At 37.2% G+C, this 16812-nt stretch overlaps 1 protein-coding gene across 1 annotated transcript in view; it reads right to left on the bottom strand.

Moving 5' to 3' along the window:
- Positions 1-16812, bottom strand: part of LOC148953993 (rho GTPase-activating protein 15-like) — a 149859-nt gene that overhangs the window by 132270 nt on the left and 777 nt on the right. Inside the window, exon 2 of the mRNA XM_089085728.1 lies at positions 1894-2136. Within this exon, the coding sequence (XP_088941854.1) occupies positions 1894-2136 (243 nt within the window). The remainder of the gene's footprint in view (positions 1-1893; positions 2137-16812) is intronic.

The raw sequence follows: 16812 nt of genomic DNA, 5'->3' as shown, positions 1-16812 counted from the left end.
GAATCCAATGATATAAATATCACGTCCTTTTGGTTCAAATGTTGCAGGCTTGTCGCAAAATCGCTTGCTTTAGAGGGAAAATAAGCCTTAAATATATAAAACACATCAACACGTCAGATATAAAACACGTCAAACAGAAGAATTTTTTTCTCTCTCAGAAAGAGAAAAAATTTATCACACTAAAGTAACATAACGTAAGAGACATCTTGCACAGTAAAAAGGAAATGAATAAACGGCATACTATTTCAGTCACACATTGGTCACTTGCAACTAAGATTTTATAGTTCAGTTTCATGGGGCGGGGTTGAGTTGGATGAGAGCTGAGAGGAAGAGGATCCTAAGGTATGGTTGGCGAACCGGAAATAGGGAATTTGGCTGTATGGCCCCTCTATAACTAACCATTTTCTTCCTTAAGGCTACAAACCGTTTATAAATGTGTATCCTTATTAATCTTGGCTATTTCGAAATTAAATAATTACTTTACTACTTTTCAAAGCGAAAAATCAATGAGACATTACTAATGTTTGACCCACAAGAGTAGGCTACACTTCATTAAACATTTAGGCTAATAAAAAATAAAGATAAATAAGCAAATAAATGTCACGAGAAAGATGCCTAAAAAAAGGTCGTTAGACTCCGATTGTCGGGTTTTTAACCATAAAAAGTCAAGGTTTTCCTAAACTCGAAACTATAGCGTAGGTTATAATTCTGTGATTTCATACAAGGCGGATGTTCTGAGGTGAATTGCTATAAATTAATTGCTTTGTTTTTGTTTTGCAGACAGGAATTTGGTTACTCTCACGATTTGTGTACTTACTTCCTTTTCCCGATAATATGCATGCAGTGTACAGAGTTAAGCAAGTTCCATGGGAAACATATTAACCCTATTGCTTGGTACTCTCTAGAGAGAAAACCTCCAAGGGCATAGCTCACCCTTCAAATTCAGAACCAAGTATGCATACGATAAAATAAGACCTTGAACGAATTGTAGCACCACAGTTTGGGTTCCCTTTTACTCTTTTGATCCTTCGCCATTTGATGGAAATAATCCTGACGTTAACTGTACAAGTGCTACCACACAATCAAAAACCAACTATTTCAACGGCACCTTTTCCTAGCTACTGGCGACGATATTCTTTATTTCCCTTAGACAAAGTTAGTTTTTACATCCAGAGTGATTTTCCGTTGAATCCGTCCTTTTGGACAATGTATTAAGAACAAGCACTCATTAAAAAACGAGAAAGTAAAGAGACAGCAACTTGGGAGGCCGAGGTGAATCACAAGACACTGTGTACCGAGGTTATTGAAATGACGAATTTAATAAAAGAAAACCGATCCTTCCAGAATTCCAGATTCGTCATGCCCAAAAGGAGCCCCAAATCTTTCTGATCCATGATTTGCTGACGGTTAAACTTACAGGGCATGAACACTGGGCCATATAGACCTCAATGGAAACAAAAAGTTGTTGGTAAAACATACTGGGGGGGAAAGGATTCGGTTCTACTGATTTTTATCATACCAATATTAATTTTCTCTGATCGACTTTAAACTTTCAGGGTAAGTAGACTGGACCAGAAGAGCCTCATAGGAGACGAAAAACTTTGAAACAACAATTTTGTTTTGCCAATTTGTGACACAAAAAAAAAATCGTCTATGCGGTTTGAAACTTAAGGGCATTTAGACAGAACCAAGGGAGCCTCAATGAAAACAACAAATTCGAGAAACCAGTCTTTTGACATTTGAACCTAACAATCTGATATAGACTTAAATGTTTGCTCCTAGAGGCCTACCACTCGATAGCGAACTGAAGGAGGAGAGTTAAGTCTATTTAGCTCGTTTCCCTCGGAAACTGAGATTGCAATTTTTGATTATAGTTACACAATTAGTACCTACCTCTGGCTTAGGACTACCAGCTCTCTTCCTGGGTGGTTTCCAACTTTTGGCTCCAGTCCCTGTCTGATAATAGTATGTTCTTCTTCCAAGATCGACATATTCCGCCCAACCATCATGCCACTGCCGAATGGGTATATCTTTCGGACCTGGTGAGGGCGGAATCGTTGCATATGTACAATAATTCACGTTTGCATAAACACTTTTTCTTCCACTTGGATCGCTGGATGACCCCCCTAACTTGGCCTAGAATAAACAAATAATGTATCAAGATCAGGATTATTTATGATATACTAACAAACTAGAATAACTTTGAATCAACTAGTTTCTTTTCTCGCCTAAGTTACTGGCTCTTTGCATTAACGATGGATAATGGCAACATTTTCCCAATTTGGATTCTAATCCCGATACCACCTCAATATTTTGATTCTGGTTAGATTTCCAATTTCAGTTGTACGAATAATTATTATTTTTGTTTGATATTTTTTGTCCACAATTCCAGACTTAAAGACTAGCATTGAAAAATATATTCAAAAGTTAATCATGTGTCAGGAAGTTAGTTTGTTTTTGTCATTGGTACAGGTAGGAAGACCACAAAAAAAGGGCTTTGAACCCTCTTAAGGGCAGTGTTTTTGAAATTCATTTATTTCTTCTTTTTTTTTTAACTAAAACCATAATAATCCTTTCCGCGTTGAGAAAACGACAAAAATGGAACTTTAGAAAGAAGAAGATCCCCAAACTCTATTTGAACATAGTTTTTTTCTATATCGGAATGGTGGAATTCCAGTTACAATTGCTGAAAATTCTCTTTTTTCTGGTTAATCAATATAACAAAATTTATCTGCTAATTAATCGTTAATCAGGAACTTACTCAGGGAAGGGAACATTTTCCTTACAATTCCACGCATATTTCAATCCGGTGTTGTATTCCCTTCCGAAATAAATTCCAGCGTACGAGCCTGATCGCAGGCAAGAAAAATTTTACGGACATTGAAACAATCCCTCAGCTTGATTAAGATAATCAACAACAACAAAAAATATAACCCTAATAAAGGCACAGCCTTACCTTCATAAATCGATTGAGTATTTTTCTTAGGCCTAAAGGAAGGAGGAGAAAAAAGAAATACAAATTTAGTTTAGAAAAAAAATACAATACGCTGACGATGAAAGGTCAAACTTCAAAGACAACTTTCTTGAGTAACACTAATAACCAAGCTAATAATAATAATCATCATAAAAAAAACAGATAAAAAACAAGTACTGTCAAGCAATATCGATTATTTCTTTGTTATATAATTACATGATATTAATATATAATATATATATATATATATATATATATATATATATATATATATATATATATATATATATATATGACTGCTGTCACCTGTAAGACTGCAAGACTGCTGTCACCTGTAAGACTGCAAGACTGCTGTCACCTTTGACGATGAGGGATTTACAACCTTCGGTAGTTTTAGTGCCTTTTCTTCTTATCATATAAATTACAGGCAAGAAAAATGTTGTCTCCATCTTTGTCGCAGAGTGACTTACTAAGGAACAATTCCAGAGCACGTTCACTGTTTGGGCTTGGGGTCACCGATGTTAAACACACTTCATTTATGGCGACGTGGGACTGCAACTTGTTGGCAAGCAGTCGGTGCAGCTTACCAACCATTGGTCTCTGATATGCATCTGAGCCAAAGGAAAATTCGTTTCCTGTATCACGCAGATTAACTTGGAAGCATTGTCAACGATTGCGGGGATTGTGCCACGCGTGAAGAGCTGCGCCAAGTGGAGCGGCACTGTGCAGCATACATGGCACTCCGAGATGTACAGCAAGTGGCATAAAGTGAGCAGCCTCTCCATATGGTGACAATAGCACCCGATCCCTCTTTTAATGGAGCCGCATAAGGCCCAAAACATTACATTCATCCATGATCTTTCATTGCTTGAATAATAACATTTCCTCGTTAAATGGTCATTTTACTCTTCACCCAATCTACAGCTTCATGTCATTGTGAAACAATGAGAACAGATGGAAAAACATGTTATTCAAAAAAGATCTGGTACTTGTCTGTTATCCCGATCACACTCAAGTTTTTGATCTGAGTAAAACCGGTTTCTCTGTCTGCATACGGTTACAATTAGCTTAGCCTAAGTGAGATAAACAACTACGTAGGTATATTTTAATTTAATATATAGAGGTGGTTAGGTATTCAATATGATGCGTTCTGGGTGGCCTGCTTTCCATAATTCTCTGTTGTAGTTTCCATAATTTTGTTAATAGAGTATTTTATTTTCATCATGTTTTGGTATATTTCATTATGATTAACCTAACTTCATTTCTTGACCGATGGTCAGGATAATAGATAAGTACCAGTTATTTAAAAATGTGGATGGAAATGGAAGAAAACGTAAAAATTTGATTAATAAAAAAAGTCTGAAAACTATAAATGTAGAATTTCATTATTATAGTGTTTTATTGCAGTTTTATATATGGCGTTGTGCTATATCTGGCCCCATTAGGTGCGGAGGGGCGTTGTCATGGTGTCTAGGGGCGTAATTTGCTACGGGCCAGGGGGGACTGCCTCAAGATCCCAGTTTGTCCCCCAACTAAATTTAGTGTCTTCAAAAATCTTGTCAAAACTAAGATAACCCTGCATAAATCAAGAATCCACAGAAACAGGTCAGTTTTCTTTATTATATCTTTGCCTTTATGGCACTATATGGCTCATTTTTTAGTTTTCACTGTGGTTTTCACTTGATTTGGGAAAATTGGCTACAACTTTGCCCCCCACCAGGATTTTGACAAAATTACGCCACTGATGGTGGTACCATTATATTTGAAAACTGTGATGGTTCGGGAATTGAAAGGTACTAATATTTTGTTAGAACATTTCCTTCAGAAGACTGTTACCAAAAGTAAAAATGTTAAAATTAATTTACCTTACATATGGTTGACGTTAATCTTCTAGGAAGCTCCAGTAAGATCATCATGTTGCTTTTTTAACACTAACTTAAATTCCAAAATAGAAATAAATAAACTCCAAAATCCCCAGGCTTCCAAAATAAAAGTCAAGCTAATATTCAACACAAGCAAACGATGCAAGAGAAACACAAGCGATTAGATTTTGTCCACTTATCAAAACTATGGCTACGACTCAACTATTATGAGCTTAAAACCGAGCTGGAGTGGAGTCTGGTGTATGCTTCAACAGAAGAACAGACAGCTGCAACATCACCGGGTTTACCCTGTTTAAATTGGGGGAATCCATAAGTCATTTGTTGCAAAACAGGACATTCAGATATGAAGTTGCAGTACATTTAAGGTCTGTTTTATTAAGGAACCATTATTCAAATGAATTCCTGATTAAATGTGTTTGTCAAGGAATCAAGTTAACTAAAGAGGGACTTGCTCCAGTAGTGAGTTCTGATCATTCCAAATAGAGATTGGACAGGTAAGAAATGATTCATTAATAAAAAAACAACTCGGGTTTGAAATAAACACGCAATGGGAGAATTAGATTAATCAATATTGGAACGATTTCTTTAAAAAAAGGATGGCCTTTACTTTACCAGCGACCACTATGCATAATCTTTGACAAACAGAGCTGATCGTATCGTGCAGATTTGCTGCCATACGACATGCGAAAATGTGCGAAAGTATGCGAAAATAATGATGAAACATAAACACATCCACTCGATCACAGAACTATTGAAAGATTAAGCCTGGTTAATATTATCAACCAATCTTCCAAACACCAGTCAATATAATACTATTATTTCAAATGTACATTTTTGACACGAATACAGGAAACTTTCACAATGAAAAACTCATTAATAACTTTTTAACAATGGTCCCTATCACTGGCGACAGGTTTTAAATTGACTAAATCCTCAGTTTAAAAGCGTGGGTACTCTCAAACGAATAAATTTGGCAATTCAAAGTAAGAACGGGTACGGCAGGCGTAATACTAGATTCAGCAAACCATAGCAAATGTTTAGAATCAGACAGGCAACGCCCCTTCAATCGCATTAAAAAATAGCCTTTAATTAATTTTGTAATATATTTCTGTTAATTTTGTAATACAATATTACGCACATGTTTTTATATAAATAGAGTTTTTTATTCTTTTTTCTTTGTCAGTAACACAAGCACTGGATAAAGGATTCCCCTCGGGCAGAAAATAAGGAAAGAGGACTCCGTAAGAAAGAAATCAATTACCACCCACCCAGACAATTCCCCCTCCGGAGTGAGCATTTTATTAGTTTTTTTTATGTTTTTCAATGAAAATGCCAAAAATGGGATGTTTTTCAATAAAAATATCAAAATAAAGATATTTTTCTAAGTCTTAGGGGAGGGGGAGATAGCCCAATCTAATCACCACCACTGGTAGCCACGGTTACCATCCCTAGTAAAATTTTACTAGATCCAGTGAAAAGCCACTTAGTAAATCTAATAAAAGTGGCGTCAAAATCAGTGAAGCCGATTAGACATAGTCAATTTTATAAAAATCTAAACAAACTTATTAGATTATTAAAAGTCTTTCATTTACTTAGTCCTTGCCTTTGGCTTATTTTACAGATTAATTTAAAAACTTTTCGAAAAAGATATTTTTTTCAAAGACAAGTCAAGAGCTACAAAGACAAACCCAACTTCAAACAAACGGAAACCATTATCGAACAAATGAGAATTAAAAGGAACAAAAATTACAACGAACAATCAAGTCAAACTTAAAACATACAGAAATTACAGCAAAGAGGAGTATTGCTAACACCACCTAATCAAGGCTTCTAAAAGCAAGAGCGTCGTTTGCACTTATACTGAATTTTTCTTTACTTCGAGCAGTGTGCTTTGATTTTTCATAACATGTAACAAATACACAGCAAAAAAAGCTATATCTCAAGCCTAATAAAGGTTTGCAAATAAGAGTGGGGCTACCAGTCCCCCCTCCCTCTCAGAAACTCTAAGCGACTTGAATGTCATTTGCTTTCCATTGAAAACTATACGTATTTTGAACAGTGTGGTTTTCATTTTTCGAAATATCAATAGCAACAACAAAAAAAGAAAAAAAAATCACCATACTAGCCAAGATAAAACAGTTCATGGTAACGATCTGTAAGCAAGGAACGAGTCGCCTCAATAGTAACTGAAACTCTAAAAAACAGAATTTTCATAACAATACATGCATTAAAAGAATCGGCTTTTTATGCTGATTATAAATATGAAATCCATTAAGTTTAATGTTACCCATCAAAAGCTACGATCCTGGGAAAATTTGCTTGATTTTCAAAAAAGAGGGGAAACACCCGGCAAAAGCCAAGGAATCTTATTGAAAATTACACCATCAGATTCAGCGCATCAGAGAACCCTGTTGCAGAGTTTTCAAGCTCCCTTCTTTAAAAACTTGGAATTTTGTATTTTTTGGAAGAAGAAAGATCATGAATGCGTGTTTTTTTTCTTTGTTCTTCCCAGGGGTGATCGTAACGAACCAATAGTCCTAGAAGATTTCGAGAGGGCTCATTTGAATGGAAATTAAAAGTTCTAGTACCCTTTTTAAGTGACCAGAAAAATGAAGCGCAGCTAGCCCCCCGCCCCCCGCCCCCCCACACCCCTTTTCCCCAATGTCGTCCGATCAAAATTTTGAGATAGCCATTTTGTTCAGTATAGTTGAAAGGTTCAATAACTATGTCTTTGGAGATGACCTAACCCCCCCCCGAGCCCCCGGAGGAATGGCTGTAAGTTATAAAATTTGCCCATTGTTTACATATAACATTTGTTATTTGAAAGTATACTGACATTTTCAGGGGGGAGATTTTTGGGTGCTGGATTTTCTATAGGGAGAATTTCCTATTGGGATGGAAGTTTCCGGGGTAAAAATTTTTAGGAAAAATCTTACACGGGGGAATTCCCCAGAATTCATACAGCCTACGAAATTCTTTTTGTTTATCTTACTTTCTCGTTAGCGACCACATTTTACATGTAGAGATACTCTGGGAGAGTTGGCCGGGGGAAATTTTCAGCGAAATTGAAAGTCTCTGGGAGATTTTTACGCGGCGGTGGGGGGGATTTCCACGAGAGAAATTATTCACGGGGGAATTGCCACCAGAAGATATTCTCCATGGGAAAATTTTCGCCGAGAGAAACTTTCCATTGGGGGGAGGGGATTTCCTTGAAATATTTTTCACACGGAGGGGGAGATTCCGCCATGACCTGAAAACGATCAGAAATTAAAAAAAAAACAAGTCTTTTTTTTCAAATGTAAGTATTCTAATGAGTATTTTTCAGGCGGAATCGTAAACTGTAAAACAAAAATTGGATTTTCCGACAATTTTTTTTCTGGAATTTGAATAAGTAAAAAAAAAAAAAAAAAAAAAAAAAAAAAAAAAAAAAAAAAATGCTGAAAGTGTAGTTCATGTTTGGAGTCCAACAAATTGTGTAAATTATCAATATTTATATATTTTTCAGTAGAAAAAAAAATGTAATTCTCAACGTAAATAGGTTTTATTAATCAAAATGGTTTGGATCAAAATTTCTTGAATATCATATTAAATTTGTCTTTGGTACCATTTAAAGTAAATTTGTTTACGAACATTCTTATGTACACACATAAATTGTTGTAAGTTACACAGATGTTTAGCTTATAATTAATATTTTTGAGAAATGAAAAAATATCGTTTTTTGTCTCGTATTGCTTAAGGAATAGTTATAGTGTCTTATCTATTCAAATGGCTTATGAGATTCATAGACTGTTTGAATTAGCTCTCGAGGTAATAGAGGAGGAGGGTAAATTCTTGTAATCAGGACGTCTACCAGAAACCGGTCTAAAAATTCTACGAAATTTGGTTAAAAAAGAAAATAAAAGAACTGACTTGCATTTTTTCGCGTTTTAGGTGAAAATAGGAAACAGCCTGTTTAAGGAGAGTGTAACCTGCTGAGTGTGTAAACAGATAATATTTGATAAGAGGCGAAAACTAATGTCCTAGTTTATCCTTCCCGGGGTCCAAAGTTTATTTTTTCGTCGGGACATCACGATCTCTTTCATCAGACTATTTGCTAGACGGGCTAGCAGAATTCATTCGAGAAAACCAGTTATAAACTCAAGTGTCCGTGATTCATCGGAAGTCAGTCAGGGTCTCAGGGAAAGGGTATCCATGTGTGAGGTAATCGTCATAAGAAAAAATTATTGGGTCTCTATTAAACGGTAGATATATCCAGGACTTGTGTTTCGCCTTTAGAGGGTTCAAGCCCAGTCCATTACATATTATCACTTGTATTGCTCCATAACTAGAACCTGGTCAGAACTACTGCAACAATTGAAGGGGCCTTGGAACGGGAAGTCTAGTTCTTTCGCTTTAAAAGTCAAAAATACTTACCATAATGTAAATTAAAGAAAATAAGCAGAAAAATGCATATTAAAACAAAATATTTTCAAGCTTCTGTAGAATGCATGAACAAAAGAGTGGTGGCCTAAAAATAAACTTCGTGTATTTCGACCCTCTCATCAGCCCTGGAATGATCCTCTGATCCATCCCCCGTGCTTCCAAGGATTAGAGCTGTTTACTCCTGTTTAATTTAGTAGGGTATACTTGTCTAAATAGCTAACTGGAATTAAAATTTAAGGAAATGGGAAATTCAAAGAATTTTTATGATTTTTCCGGAAAAAAACAACGGATTATATCAGCTTATTATTTCCTTATCCCATAATCAGTAGTTTAGAAATAAACAGGGAATACTTAACATTATCACAAGTCTAAGTTAAATCCATTAAGGATTCAATCGATGAAATCAAAACTATAACCCCAATGGCGATGAAAAATCCTATAATAACATTCTCTATTAATTCAAAACCGAGTCTAAGAGATTAGGGTAGGTGCTCATGCGTTACCGTTCTGAAAGAAAAAACTTAAGGCCGTTGAAGTCGTCCTCCTTTCACCGTACGCATAAATAGTTAGTGAAACTCTTCAAACCAAAAAAGAAAAAACACGAATCATTACATTTTTTGTCAAGCAGCCAGACGAGCCCAGTCCCATACATTATCCCATGTGCTATGGGTTCCTCGTGTAGTATAAAATCGGTTTCGTAGCATCTACCAAGGACGTATAAACTGCCGTTCCAAGCGTAAAAGGTGTCGCATATGTACACAGAGGAAAGACTTTATGCGCGGCTTTTCTTATCTACTTCTACACATGCTTAAATAGCGACGCAATTTAAAAATACTGTTGACAGGTTATCAAAACAGCGTATCTGTACTATCTTGGGAAGGAATTGGGAGATCAAGTTGGAGCTTTCAGGGAATTTTCCTTTTATGGGGGCGGGATGAATTTAGAAACTTGTTCGCTTTAACACACAACCCCCCCCCTGGTGAAGCAATATATAGTCCACTATATACATTTTTTTTTACTGAAATTAAGAAGCAACATTAAAACTCAAAACGAACAGAAATAATTCCGCATATGAGGGAGGCTGCCCTCTCCTCAACGCCCCGCTCTTTACGCAAAAGCTTTTTAGTAGTTTAAAAAAAACTTCTGATACTAATTAAACGGCCCTTGTGTTTCAGAAGTCGTTCTTAAAAAATTGGAACAAAAAGAAAAACTTTAGCGTAAAGAGCGAGGTATTGAAGAGGGATCAACCCCCCTTACATACGGAATAATTTCTGTTCGTTTTTAAAGTTTTGATGTTGCTCCATACTTTCAGTTAATTTTTTTTTATTTAATTTCTTTTTTAAAATAAAACCGGGATATCCAACTTGCCGTCAATGGAAAATTCCCTCCCCCTCGGAAAATTCCTCCACGCAAAATACCCTTTCCGAAAAGTTCTTTTGGGCAATTCCATCCTCGCTGTAAATATTCCCTCCCCCGAAAATTTTCTGGCGCCCACGATTCTGGCGTTCGATTCCGCCTTAAAAGTTATCCTTAGCATACTTTCATTTGAAAGACTTTAATTTCTTATCGTTTTCCAAGTCATGCCAAAAATTCTCCCTTCCAAGGATTTTTTTCCCGGGATGCCCCCCCCCCAGTGGAAAATTTCTCCCACGAGAAATTCCCCCGCGCAGAATGTCTGCTGCGAAAAATTCCTCCATGGAGAATTTCTCCCGCGGAAAAATCCTCCAGAAAATTCTAACCCTGCTGAAAATTTCCCCGGAATATCTTAACATTTAAAACTAAGTCGACAAAGAGAGTAAGGCAAATAAAAAGAATTTCGTATAGGAATTCTGTCAAATTCCCAAAGTGTAAAATTTCCCTTGGAAAGTTCACCCCCACCCTGGAAACTTTCCTCCCCGTGGAAAATCCCCCCGAATAATGTCAGTATACTTCCCAGTAACAAATGTTATACGTAAACAATAGGCAAATTGCACAGCTTGCAGCCCTTTCCCTAGGGACTATGGGGGGGAGTCATGTCATTCCCAAAGACATAGTTATTCAATCTTTCAATTATGCTGAATCAAATGGCTATCTCTAAATTTTGATTCCATGTCTTTGGGGGAAAGGAAATGTGGGAGGGGGACTAGTTGTCCTTCAATCATTTTGATCACGTAAAAGAGAACTAGGACTTTTCATTCCTGTTCAAACGACTCCTCTCCCGATCTTCTAGGAATAGTAGATCGATACGATATCACCCCTAAAAAAAAAGCATGAATCCGTGATCTTTCTTCTGGCAAAAAATTTTCCATCAAAACTTTCTGTGGGTGTTTACCCCTTTTTCAAAAATCAAGCAAATTTTCTCAGGCTCCTAGTTTTTGACGGCTAACACTAAACTTAAAATTTTTAATATATATTTGAAATCAGCATAAAAAGCAAATTCTTTTAATGTATCTGTTGCAGTGAATATCCGAAATCTGGTTAGTTTCGACATTCACCGGTGAATGTCCAAAATTCCTTTTTCTCTGCTTGGATTCAATTAGCTTTGCGAGTCAGCTTTTTCAGTCTTATGCAAGCTATGATGGTAAAAGTTGAAGTTATGTTAAATTATGTTAGTTTAGGTTAGGTTAATTTTGGTTACAAATATCAAAAATGGGTTAAAAACCTAAGCTAAACTAACTTTACCAAACCAAACCTAATCTAACCTAACCTGTCATAATCAAACCTTGCATTAAATTGAAAAAGTTGACTAGTAACGCTGACTAAACCCAAGCAGAAAAAAAGGTATTTCGGACACTTACCGATGAATGTGACATTCAAGAACATCGAACATTCACGGTAACATATCTATTGATATCAAAATTCCGTTTTTTCGAGTTTCGGTTACTATTGAGCCGAGCCGCTCCTTACTTACAATTCCTTACTCCGAACTTTTAGATACAGTTCATTACCCCAAATTGTTTGATAATGCAACTCTTTTCTTCCCATCGACTGGTTATCATTCGCTGTAAAATACTAAAGAAGAAAAGTAAGGGTATTGTGAAATATAATGGGCTATACACTGCTCCATTAAGGAAGGGGGGGGGGCAGTGATACAATGCGGTTTTAGGAACAAGATAATTAAGTATTTATGATAGTCTGAAGGTAGTTTTCAGATTTTTATTTTTTTACTTTTATAGTTTTGTCGATTGAAACAGTGCATAATTTAATTCATTTTCCACCCGTTTTATACAGTTCCGTGGCTAAATCTTTTTGGTAACTTAAAAAGGACACTATAACTTCTATGTTCCTTTCAAATGAGCCCTCTCCCGATCTTTTAGGGCCATCGGTTTAACACAATCACCCCTGGGAGAAAAAAAAGAAAAAAAAAATGAAAAAAACAAATAAACACGCATTCTTTAGGACCTTTCTTTAGGGAAAAATGCAAATTTCCACATTTTAGTAGACAGGAGCTTGAAAACTCCGCAGTAGGGTTCTCTCCTATCCTGTATTTAATGGTGTGATTTTTATTAAGATTACTTGCCTTTTCGATGGTGTTTCCCGCTTTTTTGAAAATCAAACAAATTTTATCAGACTCGTAGCTTTGGATGTGCAAGATTAAACTTACATAATTTTACATATTTAGAATCAGCATCGAATGCTTTTTCTTTCGATACATTAATTGCTATCATAATTTTTATCTTTAGTTTCGGTTACTACTGGCCCGCGTTGTTCCTTACATTTCGTTACCACGAACTGTTTGAAATTATACAGAACTGTTCGAAACACCCTTGCTAAGTGAATTTAGTAGAATCAATGCTGGTACAACAATAGAAGCAATTCTTCACCAGCTTATAAGGTATGAAAGAAATAGACATTACTTAACTTTTGACAAGATAAAAGCGGTCGGTAAAATATTCTGCCCCTTCCCCTCAACATTTTGGAAAGCGATGCCCCTGATCCCTTTCTCCGTCACCAACTACGCTTGGTTTACTAAGTAAAAGTTTCAGAGGTGAAAAAAAACCTACAACTGAAGTCAATACTAAACGAATTTTAAGCTTCATTTCGTGCATTACATGCTCATAAGTGAATTTTTGATTCGGTAGGCACTTCCAATCAACTCGTCACGCTTTTTGGGTTTCAAAAGGAAGTATTTAACATCGTCACAGGAAAACGGAAAGCAGCTGGTTGGAGTATAATGATGGAAATAAAAACAAAACAAAAAATAATTATTATACATGAATAAAATCCTTGGTCAAGTATGCTATACACAATATTCAAGATCTGATTTAGTCACGGTTTGAATAATATCTATTGAAAAAGTACATGGGGCGGGGCATCACCTAAATTTGGGGTGATAAAAACGGAAGAGTAACATCAACTGAGGATATCCAAAGGTCTGGTACTTCTGAGCCTGAAAATCTGGGCTCAATATTAAACGAATAAAAAAGTCAAAATACTGGCTCCAAAATTTAAAAACCCATTGCGATAGTTAGCAAATTTTCCATTACACGCGATACCAAGAAACAAGGAAGTTCTATTTAAGGTTAATCAAAAGAACTCTGGGATACTGGTAAAAAAATTACTGTCTTAAAGCTTGCAATAAGTGTCAAAACTAAAAAATTTCTTCAACATTAGGCGTCAATAGCAATACCACAGCCCACCCCATGCCCAGAGGCGGACTGGGTGGGAAAAGCTAAGGGGGCATTTGGGTTAAGTGGTCCTGCCTATGGCCCTCCTTGTAGAAGAAACTAGTTTTGTTTTTTCGTGTTTAATTAGAAAGGGCCTTAACTGAGCACCTGGAAATAGGGCCAACAACTTCAAATACAGCAAGAAACAAGTGAGCGATTAGGATTGGTTTGTACTCCGTAAGCTTACTCAGCAATGAGTCGGCTTCAAATTCAGTTTTTGAGTCAAAACAACTGCTGTTTTCCACTGACGACAAAACGTGCATTGCATCTAAGTGCATGCAATCGTCAAACAAGCGACTTCTCTTTTGACCACCAACGAGTTTCACCGATTTTCAGTAACCTTTTCAACTTCGACTATCCTTCTTTCGTGTTCTCTACTTGTTGCCGCCACGGGCCCATTCCTTTTTATGGCTCCGCACAGAAACATTAAATTCTGTTCATGGTGCCGATTCCTCGCCGCTGTTGCAGTGCAACAATTGACGACGCAAAGGTTTAGAACGTGGCTGTGGCACCAGAAATAAACCAAATCTGAAATGTGGTTGTCAATATGAGAAAGAAGTCCGTTAAATTCTTGTCGTACTTTCGTACTTAAGTCCGTGCTCTTCGAAATTGGCTTGTAAAAGTTCGTTCATACCCTTGCCGCTGGAAATTTGGACAGGTACGGCAGCAAAGAGCCGTTCGTGCGTTTTTTCGTCTTTCACATATCTTAATGCAATGGAAGCTTGGTCCTCAATCCCAGAGTCCTGAGTTGTGTCTATTTGGATGCTGTATCTTTTTTCACCGATTTTGTTCACTATAGCCCTCCTTGTTTTTCAAAATGCTCCTTATCACTTTCCGGACCGTTGTCTTAGAAACAAAAAAGTGACGAGTGAGCCACGACCCTTAGCTGCGTCTCCAGATTTTCCGCTCGCATCCATGTTGGTTTTCCTTTTTCTGCCATCCTCTATTGCTTTTTCCAAACGTTCCTTAAGAGGGACGTCATATTTCGAGTGCAAAAGTGTGGCCTTAAGGAATTTTTCGTGGTTTATCAGGCCTTGGCCTTGTTAGAAGCTCAAGTCTCTCCTGGTCGCCGCGTGCAGTAAGAGGTAATCCTGATCTCCCCAAGAGCTTCACGACCTCAAAAATGCAAGACCTGTTCTTTCCGTTTACTGGCCAAAGCGCTGTTTATTTACCATCGAAGGTCTCAGCAGTTTTCATCTTGAGCTGCACCGATATGAACTTTCGACTTTTCATGTAATTGGACTTTCTAATAGGAATGCCTAAAATTGGCGAACCCAAAAAAAAGACTTGATTTGAATGTCATTTCTCTAGTTTCAAGAGTAACCCAGGATCGTGAGACGGGACCAGTGGTAAGTTTTTGGTAGTAAATCTAAGCCAAGTCAAAGCCAGGCTTTTCCATTTGAGGCGGTGTCGACTGGAACGCAAGTGACCTCATGAATTCAATTTCAGAGCTAGTATCAAATTCAGCAGTACAGAGTAAGAAATAGACACGCTTACTGGCACAGGTGGTTCACCATCAGCTAGCTTCGAGTCCGAGTCACCACTTCCAGTTTGGCTCGGATACGATATATATTCCTCCGGTCCTCTGATATATATTCCTACTGGCTCCACTGGTCCGGATGGCGTCAGAGTATTTGATGATGTTGGCTCACCCTCTGTTGATACTGGGTCGATGTTGTGTACTTCTTCGATGTGGTTCTACAAAATGGAATATAAGCATAAGAAAACCCAGACACAGAAGCAGCCAAGGTAGGGCGAAGTTTTCAAGACTTCTATAAAATTTCGCTGGCATTGAAGCCAGGATGCTGAATCTGAAAGCAAAACCTGTATAAATCGCCAAAGAAAAAAAAACTGCCTTTCTAGGCGTCGTTTGGCCAGGCTTAATCTCCTGGGACTGGAAAGAACCGCCATATTAACACAAAAGTTATACTGAGGTAACAATGACTCATAGGGTCAACTTAATGGATCTCAAGTGTTTGGGGCTCTGTCCGAAATGTGGTCACCTAAGCACCTAATTTTATTAATAATCGTGCCAATAGGTATAGCAGATGGGGCCTCAACCGACTGAAAGGCTTTATGATATCAAGATCTGCCCCTGATCTACAGTGACAGTCATGCGAAAAAAGAAAAATTAAAGTCTAAGACCAACTTAGGAAAAAACTTCGAATCCTAGCCCATAAGTTGAAAAAAGCGGGAAAAAGTTTTACTGACGTTAGTTCTCCATATAAATGATAACTTTCTCTGCTTTGGGTCTTTTCCAGCCTCGGAGAGTTCTTTTCTTCACTTCAGTCTCAGTTTTTCAACACTTCTCTTAACTTTTCCATCAGTCACCTCGTCTATCTTCTCACAAGTGAGAAGATGAACGCGATAGCCAAAAAGTCACGCTTTTTCTAAGCTAAAATCCCTTTAGTTAAGAAAACGGGATAAATTTATCATTTAATACTTCCCAACATAACACCTTAAGGCTCCAGTATGTACTGACTTTCCTAGTAGTTTGTAACGGAATCGGGTACACAACAGCACACAAAAATCCAAATCTAAGTCAAGTGACAACCTCAGAATTATATTTATCAGATTTCAGCCTAAGAACGAACCTGTTTGACAGCAGCAACCGTCTTTTCATAGGGCGGAATATCGATATTGACGCAAGATCCGTACGCAGGCCTATAATAACACAACCGGAGAATTGCCTAGCGGAATTTTTTATTGAACATTATGTCGACTGCACTTTTGCACCTTGAAAAAAAAAATAAACCACCACCCCTAAGCGGCCCAAAACGAACCGACCCAGGGGACAATTGCCACCTTGCCCCCCGGCCCAGTCCGCCTCTGCCAATACCCCATCTGAAGAAAAACATATGTTCTTTTACTTGAAAGGGACCCATTT

The sequence above is a fragment of the Artemia sp. Qi Xiang Cuo genome, chromosome 3, assembly GCF_049724085.1.
Source record: "Artemia sp. Qi Xiang Cuo chromosome 3, ASM4972408v1, whole genome shotgun sequence".
NCBI lineage: Eukaryota > Metazoa > Arthropoda > Branchiopoda > Anostraca > Artemiidae > Artemia > Artemia sp. Qi Xiang Cuo.
The sequence above is the reverse complement of the archived record's forward strand: the minus strand, read 5'-3'. Positions and strand labels throughout refer to the sequence as shown.